The 10,214-nt window shown below is 40.7% G+C and overlaps 1 protein-coding gene across 2 annotated transcripts in view; it reads left to right on the top strand.

The window, feature by feature from the left end:
* Nkain3 (sodium/potassium transporting ATPase interacting 3) overlaps window positions 1-6,297 on the top strand; it is a 601,685-nt gene extending 595,388 nt beyond the window's left edge. Inside the window, exon 6 of one of the 2 annotated variants that reach the window (XM_021222049.2) lies at window positions 2,480-6,297. In XM_021222049.2, coding sequence (XP_021077708.1) covers window positions 2,480-2,493 — 14 coding nt within the window. In that variant the 3' untranslated portion in view covers window positions 2,494-6,297. The remainder of the gene's footprint in view (window positions 1-2,479) is intronic. The other variant, XM_029533295.1, reaches the window with a different exon arrangement.
* The last annotated feature ends 3,917 nt before the right edge of the window (window positions 6,298-10,214 follow it).

Raw genomic sequence — 10,214 nt, 5'->3', positions numbered from 1 at the left:
ACACACACACACACACACACACACACACACACACACACACACACATATACATACACATCAGACATAACACCAAGAAACTTAGAAAACAAGTAGAAAGAAAAAAATATTGCAAGACTACCAGGAATGCATTGAGTTAGCATCATTGTCTTGTCATCTGCTTTTTCTCTGTCTTTGGAGGCTGGGTTAATTGATCCATTATTAAACTTTCTTCATGCACCTATCTAAAAGCAAGAAAGAGAGGAGATTCATGAGTTTAAGGATCCAAAGTCAATACCTAGACCTATTGCTCACTCATAACTATTTCTGTGCCACATAAGAAATATACGCATACCACCACCTATCAGATATGAACACCTACCAGATGCCTGTCTGTAAAGTCAAGCCTGACCTTGAACTACTCTATTTAGTAACATGAGCCAAATCTTGATGTCCATAATTAAATAGAAAAAAAAATTAATTATGGGAAATTTTTAATAATTAAAATAGATTGAGGAGACATAACGGTCTAATACAATGTGGATTATCATTTCAACAAATCTACTATAGTGAATATTTCTGGGTAATTGGAGCAATGCAGGTATGAAATTTATTAAATATTATTAAGAACTGGGGTGGTGGAGACTAAGTAAAAGTAACCAGACAGGCAGGCATGTTCTTGTAGTCCGACAGATAATCCTGGCCTCCACACTTTGTTGGGCCAGGCAGTTCCTTGGGTTAGATCTGTTCCGCTGTGAAACTGCTATCCAGTAGTTTCCTTGGCTCCCATATACTGGATACAGTAAGGCTCCTGCTTTTATCTACTTCGTTGAAACCACCTTCATGTGTTCACAGGGAAGTGATCTTTAGAACCTGCACTCTTCCTGCTAACTTAAGACCGTATGAAGTTATAAATTTCTATTTTTATAATCACATCTCTTTATGTCCCCGTGGTCAAAATGCAGAGTGCAAGGATTAGACTTAGGAGCTTGCCATTCAGACTCCAAAGAAACAGAAGCCCAGAATAAACGCTGCAGCAAGACTCCAGGGGCCTCCTAGGTTGTGCAGGAGGAAACACAATTTGTGGGGAGAAGAGAGACACCAGAAAAGGAGAAAGGAGAAAGCCGGAGGTTTTTTAAAAACTATTTCAAATTATGACTGAAAAGTCCATTCCAAGCGATCGAGTCGCTGAGCTACACTAGCGGAAGAGAAATGTCTAGACAGTGAAAGTAGCGTGAAACAGCTTTCCTTGTCGGGTGCTTAGGATTATTCTGGAAGGAAAAATCTCACACGACTTCGAGGAGCAGGGTAGAGAGTCACCAATGTCCATAGTGGCCGCGAGCCACTACTACATAGGGAAGTGTAGAGCTCACGTGAGTTCTTATAGCAGGATGAGACACGGCAAGCTAAACAGTAGTAGAAGTGTACAGAGGCCAGTTTCCCCTGGGTTGTCAAATGAGTATTAAGGTTTATACCAGCTAAGGCTTCACAGGAGAGAGATGAAGAGAGCTAACACACTTCTGCCTGGCTATGCAGGTATGGTGCCAAACCTGACTTTGACTTTGAGCACAGACACAACGTTCAGATCTAAGCATTCCAAAGGCGACAAAAGAAGTTTATGGGAACACTCTGTTCAAAATGTGGAGACCGGAACGACTCACACAGGAGGGTTGAAGTGCTTTGGGGTTGGCCACACGAGCAAACTTTACGTTGGTAGTGGTGGGTAGGGTTGCTGCTGGAGAGGGAGGAGATAGGGCAGCGGGAACTGAAGCAGGAGGTATGGGGGTAAGGGATAGAGGGGGGAAGAAGAAAGAGTTGGGAGAGATGTTAAGAAACTGGCCTATGCAGTAATTGAGCCTGGAAAGTCTTCAATCTGCAGTTGAGGCTAGCAGACTGAAGAACAGGGTAGGTCAATGCTACAAATCTGGCAGAACCCCCTGTGGCTCAGGAAACCTCACTGTGTGATGAGGCTTTCGAATGATCACACAATGTCCACCCACACTGTGGAGAAAGATATTCTTTACCTGGTCTATGGGCTAAATAATCTCATCTGAAAGACACTGCCAAAAAGAGGCTTTTTTTTTTTTTTTTTTTTTTTTTTTTTTGATGATGGGATGGTGGGATGTGCTGTTTTGTTTTGCTTTCTTTCTCTCTTTTCCCCACCAAATATTTAGGCACAGTGACCAAGGCAAATGGATATGTAATGCTATACATCCCAGCATAGGATATTGGTGAGGGAGCCAGGTCCACAATTTTTCTGACCAAGACGGCTATCATGAAGAGGTTACGGGAGTATGGCTTGTAAAGCTGTCTCCCTGTCTGGGCTGCCACAAACTGATTTGGAAAGCCTAATTGTTGAGCCTTTAGCCTTCCTAGCTCCTGGGTCCCACAGAAGCAAGCCCACCCTAAATTGCTTTGCATTTCAAAAGGCCTGGAGAAAGGGACAGGCTTTTCATTTATCAGCACTGGAGTTCTTTAAAGCAATTCATATTTTCTTTTTCAGGTCGAAATAAGTAATGACATTGACTCTGAAATGCGGCTCCTGGACTTGAGTTAGGGAACAACACCGTTGGCCTCTAGCTCTGGGGAATCCTACAGCGTCACCTTCCTCCTAGACAGCAGGACTGCGCCCCCTGCCGACCAGACCAGCGAACACGGAGCTGCGAGGTCTTTGGTCTCAGCCTGTGTAACATTAGCGTTGTTTGCTAGATGCGTTCTGGGTGCTTGGGTGGGTTTTGTTGGTGGTGGTGGTTTTTTGTTGTTTTTTTTAAAAGTCATCTTCTTATATGAGCACCTGTAAATTGTTAAAAAAAAAATGGTTTTAATTTTTTTTAATTTAACTTGAGGCATGCAAAATGAAAAAAAAAAAAAAAAAATCTGTGAAAATCTTCTCCAAGTCATTTCTAAGAGGATTATCTGTGTTATTGAGCTGTGACATCCAGGTTACTGGCCCCTGAACCCTGCAAAGCTAATGGTTTTGTATACACAGACATTGCCTATGGGCATCAGACACAACGGTAGACCTGTGGCAGACGGCACAAAGACTTCATCCAACTTTCCAACTGAGCACAGATCACTGTTTGAACTGCACCAGACACAGACAAAACATGGAGTCCTTTGTTCTGAATCTCTAAGGAGTCCACGACAATATTCTGGCAATCTAAATTTGCAGATTCATGTATCTCTTATCCTTGCAGTATTCTGGGACACATATGCATGTGTGTGTTTATATGATGATTGAGTACAAACCCAGAAACGATGTGTGGAACCTTTCCCCTAGGCAGGGAGCTGGCTGGCTGTGGGGTTCATATTTTCTGCTCTTAGTTTCACTCTCAACACTGATGTCAGACCTAAACATACAGCTCAAGGGCTGTGGGACAGAAATCACAGACATAAATCTATAGCCAGGAACTTTTAGGATATTCAATGGGAACATTCAAATGCTGTAGAATTCTCTATAGAAATATGTAACAAAAATATTTATGCCTGAGTTACATCAGTTTTTCTTTTTTTTTCCCATTCATCACAATGATCAAGAAAATTAAGTGGAAAATCTAATTTTCTAAGGGGGAGAATAGGTCCATCTTGGAAAAAGTATTGCAATTCTGGGGCCTTTTAGATTCAAATGAAATATACATATGGTGAAATGCATAGATTTTTAAGGGTACAATGAGAAGTGCACAAACTTAATGAGCAGTGCTTCAACCAAAATACAGAACATGTCTGACCCTCTAGGAGCCTTCTTTGGTCCCCTTTTCCATCGGTCTCCGTGATGCCACTGATCTCCAACAAATAGCACATTAGAGACTGCAGTGTGCTTGACTCAGTCTGCTGATGTAAACTGGTCTTGACCAAATACCTGGCCCTTGTAACGCGGCCAAATAGGATTGATAAAATCCGTGTCGATTCTCACTGCTAAGGTGTAACTGCATCCGCGATGGACTGCGTGCTCACCGTTTCGGGCAGGTATTTGTCTCATCGCAGTGGTTTCCTGTCTCCGCCTTAGTTCCCATGTGAAAAGCCATTTTGGTCCTTTCATACACACAAGAAAATTAAGTCTTCCCTTCATCACAGTTCTGTCCGTCCAGTTGGCTCCAGAGGCAGTCCAGTGAAGCTCTAAGGCACCCATAAACCACTGAGATTGGTACAAATTCCTGTACGTTCGTGGAAGTCTTTCTGTCCCCTCTTCTCCCTCTTATATACATAGATTTCATGAGTCTGCTATCAGAATTTAATGCAAGCCCCTCTGCCCTAATGCCTCGAAGTCCGTGCACTAGGTCGCATCCTGTCGTTTAACTAGTGCTCTCACTGAGTTCTGTCCTACAGAATAAAACTAGATTCTGAATGACAAGGAGCTCTTGGAACCTGAAAGGTGGTGCCATCAAACTCCCATTGAGGAGACCAGGGTTGTGGCAGGGAGTAGAAGAATGACACAAAGGCCAAGTCTTGGCACCAAGTATTGGCACTCATGACCAACCTGGCTCCAGGCTCAGCCTTCTTTTGAGTGAATGATTTATACTTCCTTGGAACAGCCTGCTACATCATGTGGCAACGCAAGAGCTAGGATGGAGTCATCTTATTTATGGGAACTTCCAATCATGTTCCAAAGCCAACAAAAGTTAGGCAGAAGAATAAAAGGATGAGAGAACTCGCGGGCATGAAGTGTCTTGGGCGTGGAGCAGTCCACATCAGAGAAAAACTGTAAGAGTCTGTTCCCCAATGATCTTAGCCTCCTTTTCACCACCATAGAAAGGGTGAGGGTGTGTCCCTGAAACAAAAACATGTCTTCATATATCTCTAAACCTTGAATGCGGTTGGTTCACTTTTTTTTTTTTTTTTAGAAGATAACATGGCATCTGTTCTAGCAATATATTGATGCATTTTCTTATCCCTTTGGTAAAACAAGCCTTGCTGTTCCCATAAGCCCAAATAAAAGAGGCAGCTAACTTTTAGTAGCGCAACCTGACAGGATATATCAAGATGACTGGCTCCACCTGTTTCATCCAATGAACAGCCCTTTTCTGATAAGCTAAATTTGTCTACATTAGAATCGACTAAAATGTGTGTTGTGAAGGCGAGAAAAACCATCATGACTGCTAAATGGTGGAGCAAATAAAAACCAAAATTGCACTTTTTGTCTCTGAAAATTAGAATCTTGCCAAGATAAAATGGACCTTCATTTTTTACTTAATTTTTGAAATTATGTTCCCAAAATGGTCTCACAATGGAAAACAGAAATTCTGAGTGTGTGGTTTTAAAGCAAACACTTATCACTTGCGAGTCACTTTAATAAGGAATTCAGAAAAACTTTACAGGTTGATTAGAATTTGCGTATTCTGACTTGACATTTTAGCCCAAGACAGTATCTGCTTTCTTTCAAGGGTTGGATGAATAAAGTAGGAAAAAATACAAATAACTGATGTGTTATGGACTGGCCACAGGCAGCTCAGATAAAACCAAGCCCAAGACAGACATTTCTACACTAATGAGCTAACTCCAGGATGGCTTAATGTGTTCCTGAACTAGCCCCAAGCTGTGAACAAAGCTACTGCCCAATAAAATGATACCAAGTTGGATTTTTGGAAAAGGCCCTTCGACCTGGCTTCTCTACTCTCTCCGTTGATACCCATCAGCCAGAGGACATAAAAACTGGCTGCTGGTGTGGCCCTCGCTTCAGTGACTATTGATTTTCTGACACTATTGTTGAGCTCACACGTGCCCACTTGTCTCTTAAAGACTCGGAAACCTTACATTTCTAAGCTTACAAAATATTTTTTCTTCAATAAGCAAGTGACCTATAACATTTTGAAGTCGAGGAGACTTTTAAAGTGTCCAAAAGTCAACTTTAAATATTTGTTATAAATAAGACTATAAATTAAGAATATTTTGTCCAAGAGCAAAACCAATGGAAAACATTACCCCTTGGGTGACTAAGTAGTGCATCACTCAGAAAGGGAGTTGGTACATTTTAAACATTTGAAAAATGTATTTATTAAGAAAAAAATCTGAAAAGTAGAAGACTATAAAAACTCACAGTTTGTTTTGTGAGTGGTATCTCTTTTGCTCCTGAAGAGAGTTTAGAGAAAAGGCGATTTCTACATGGTGGATAAATCTTCTTAAATGCTGGGACCTGTTCAGGGAATCGGTGCCCACAGAGAATTAACCATTGCCTTTGAACTTGCATTCATATAAAGGGCATGGATCCTGTTAAATGGTAAATGTTTAAAAAAATGGAATATTCAAAGGATCGAAATAGGTGCGGGCTTGAACTTGAGAGATAAGTTAAAAGAATAAAGGAATGGGTAAAAGAGAGCAGCAAAGAAGGAACAGAGTGAGAAGTAGGCTGAAAGAATAGAAATGGAAAGTTATGCCATCTTTATTTGGATAATGCCAGTTTTGCTTCTTTGGTCAAATGGCTGTCTTTGTTTCACTGAGTAAAGACACTGCAGTACATTTCCCTTCCTCTTTAGAGCTGATAAGAAGTAGTGTGATGAAATAATCTAGGTGGCTTTCCTCATAGTGTCTGCCTTTATAAGTAACCAGCCAGTCTACTTTAGAATTAAGTTGAACCACAGATGACCATTACTGTCACCAACACTAACAACGCAATGACAACAGCTTAACTAAGAGAACTATTCCTCTTCATATTCTGAAGTTCTGGACAGCATCAGCAGGGGTCAGCGTGGGAGCTTCCTCGAGAGAGAGCTTGGTGTCTTGCTGCTTTATCTTTCGTGGCTATGGTCCTCAAATCATAACAACACTCAAAGTGACTGCTGAAGCATGTGTCTAGTTGTTTAATTCCAGCCAAGGGGACTAAAGGGAATAAAGGCAAAAAGAATGGCATTTCATTTGTTTGAGGACAAATCTCAGAAGCTGACTTTTTTTTTAAAGATTTATTTATTTATTGTATGTAAGTACACTGTAGCTGACTTCAGATATCCCAGAAGAGGGCATCAGATCTCATTACAGATCTCAACCACCATGTGGTTGCTGGGACTTGAACTCAGGACCTTTGGAAGAGCAGTCAGTGCTCTTAACCGCTGAGACATCTCTCCAACCCCAAGTATGTCTACTCACATCATTTGCCAAAATTTGGTCTACCCCAAACTTTATTGCAAAAATTTCTGGACACTAGAGCCTATATTCTAGATGATATTGTACCCATCTAAAACTAAGAATAATAAACACATATAGAAGAATATTGAGCAGTCTTTTTGCATAGAGTTCAAGAGCACCATGTTGTTGAAATGGAGGTCTCGATTTTTTTAATTGTTATAGATTGTACAAAAAGGAGACATATACTTTCTAACATTGTAAAAAAAAAAAAAATCATCATCAGTTCCATGAAATAAAACTGTCTACATCTTGCTTTCTTATCTGGTCTTTATGATCAGAAAGAAAACCTGATATATGATGCTAGATTGTCCAGTGTTTCATTAATTCTGTAAAATGTATTTTGGTTTTTCTGCTGTTGCAATGACTCTAATTTAAAGAGCCAGTCCAATACAGGGCTCAGTCCACACATAACAGCACCAATAGGCTAATTCTTCCATCTGAAACAGTTGAAATCTGTTCCACAGGATCTTCTGAATTGATCAATAAGGTCTTTATTTTATTGCTATTTAATTCAACAAGTACCTAGAGTATACAGTGCTTAGGAAAGTGGATCAGAACAGGTAGTATGTGTTTACACTGTGTGATCTTTTGTGCATCCTTGTCCCGTTCCTGATTCATGTGGATTTACTTCGAGTTTCTCTCCATTCAAACTTTTGTATTCTGTTATTTCCTCTGTGTTAAAAATTGAGCTCAGCCACGCATGGTGGCACAGACCTCTAACCTCTACTAAGTGGGAGGGGGAGGCTGAATAAACACAAATGCAAGAGCAGCCTAGGTGGCTTAGTGAGAGTCTGTCACAAAGATTTAAAAAGGAAGAGGAAGAAAAGGAAGGAGAGGAAAAGTGAGAAAGAGGAGGAGGAGAAGAAAGGAAGGGGTTGTTGTTGCTGTGAAGTTTAACGTTTGAAAGGGCGTCTGAAGGACAGCAGTACTTCAGTGGTGGAGCACATGACTGACATTGAAGCCAAGATCCTATATTTGATGACCAGCACTAGGAGAACTAAATGAAAAAAAAAAAAAAAGAAAGAAAAAAAAAGGTACATTTTTTTTTAAGTCGGTCAATCTCTCTTTTCACTTTTTTTTTTTCTTGGAAAAATGCATTATTTTTGAGAAACTTAAAATCATAAAAATTTTATTATTAGACTTTACTGTGCCCTCTTCCGGAACTGTGTGCTCCAGGTACTGCTTATCCAACAACACTCCATGATTGGGGGAACTGAGGAGTGCTGCTTGTAGACTCTGAGCATACATTACCTCCAAATCTACGTAACGCCTGATAATTTCAAAATGATGAGGTGGGTTTGACTCTTATACAGGAGCCTGAGGTGCAAGGATTGCTTGAGGCCAGAAGTATAAAGCCATCTTGAGCAGAATAGCAAGATGTCATTTTTAAAAATTTATGCAAGCAAGGGGCAAAAGAAGATGCTTCAATGTTAAGTCAATCTCAAGATGATTAAGTGTGTACGGCTTGCCTGCGGCTCTGGCAAAGGACCCAAGATAAGTTCCCAGAATACACATTGGGTAGCTCGCAACTGCCTGTAATTCTAGTTCCAGGGGATCTGATTCCCCCTTTGGCCTTTGAAGGTATCTGAACTCATGTGCACACACCCCTAAGAGGATGCTCTTTCTCTGCAAGCTAAACTCATAGCAGTGGAAAGACCTGTGGTGTCTCCCAGTGCCCATTTGAGGAGGAGGACACTGAGGGTAGTCACAGCAGTAAATTCTTCTGATGTCCTATTACATCTGAACCAGTCTAGCCTTTTTCCTCTGCATTCATTCCACGGCTGTCTTTTATAGAGTCCCTACTGATCAGGCTTTTATTGGCCGGCTATTCTGTGATGACATTTGATGCAGATCTGGATGATCAGGTCATAGGCCCCCTGCAGGAAGACACATGCTGCTGGCCTCCTATCCATAACCTGCCTCTCCTTTCTCCTTAGCAGAATTACTAGCAGAGGACGTTAGTGTTCTCTTCGGTTTTGTTGTTTGTTTGTTTGTTTGTTTGTTTTGCTTTGCTTGTTTTCTTGACTTCATTTTGTCTTCTGAGGGGACAGTTAGAAATCCCTGACCACAGGTCACTCTCTCTGTTTTATTTCATTTCTTTAAGACTTGTTTATTTTATCTTTATGGGTACTTTGTCTTCATGCACACCAGAAGAAGGCATCAGATCCCATGACAGAGAGTTGTGGTTTTGCTTCCCACAAGACAGACCAGCTTGGTCTCTCTGTGTCTGCTTTCTTCGCTTGCAGCTTAAACACAATTTTGTATGCTCTGAACTACACTTTCCAGTTAGCGCACAGAGAGCTTACTTTCAACTGTTAGATGACACATCCTAGGGAAGTGAATGTGCTGATAACTTGCTTAAAGCCACTTTTGGACTGCTTGTTACAGTTTCGTCTTCCCTGAACCCCCTTGCTCAAAGAGGATCATTCTATTTTCTTTCTGGCATCTTAAATTCTAACCATAAATCATATTTCACTGCCTGTACTTTTACAAAATAGTCTATGAAGACCACCTGCAGTCTCATATTAACGTCAGATCCCAGTAATCAAAATTATTATATTGAATTCAGGTCTTGAGAGAAGAAACAGGTACTAAGGATGTAGGTCATTGAGTGCTTGCCTAGCATATGTGAGGCCCAGAGTTCAATCCTCAGTTCTGTTAGTAAGTAAATAAATAAGCAGAGAACAGAAACAGGTAATGCTGTGAATATTAACCAGCTTTCTAGTTCCTTCATCAATACCTGCATTGTGTCATACAGACTTTCCTTCTCATTGCCAAGGGGTGGGGGATGGGGTTATTATTATAAACACTTGATAATAATGGATCCATTTGTTCATCCAATATGCATAGTTATTTATTTGGGTTCTCTATAGCTTTTCATCTTTGTCTTGCTTTAAAGATTCCACCACAACCAGGGCTTGGTAATTTATGTAAATTATAATGTATGAAGTAGTAAGTTAAATATCTTTGTTTGTTTGAGGCAGGGTCTCAATATATATGGCATGAAACTCACAGACACTCACACCTACCTGCCTCTGTTTCCTGAGTGCTGGGATTAAAGGCTGGTGCCACAATGCCCAGCCTGCAAGCTAAGTCTCTTTAAGACTAGAACTCTTGTGTTC

Source organism: Mus pahari, chromosome 22 (genome assembly GCF_900095145.1).
Source record: "Mus pahari chromosome 22, PAHARI_EIJ_v1.1, whole genome shotgun sequence".
Lineage (NCBI taxonomy): Eukaryota > Metazoa > Chordata > Mammalia > Rodentia > Muridae > Mus > Mus pahari.
This window is presented reverse-complemented; position numbering and strand designations above follow the sequence as displayed.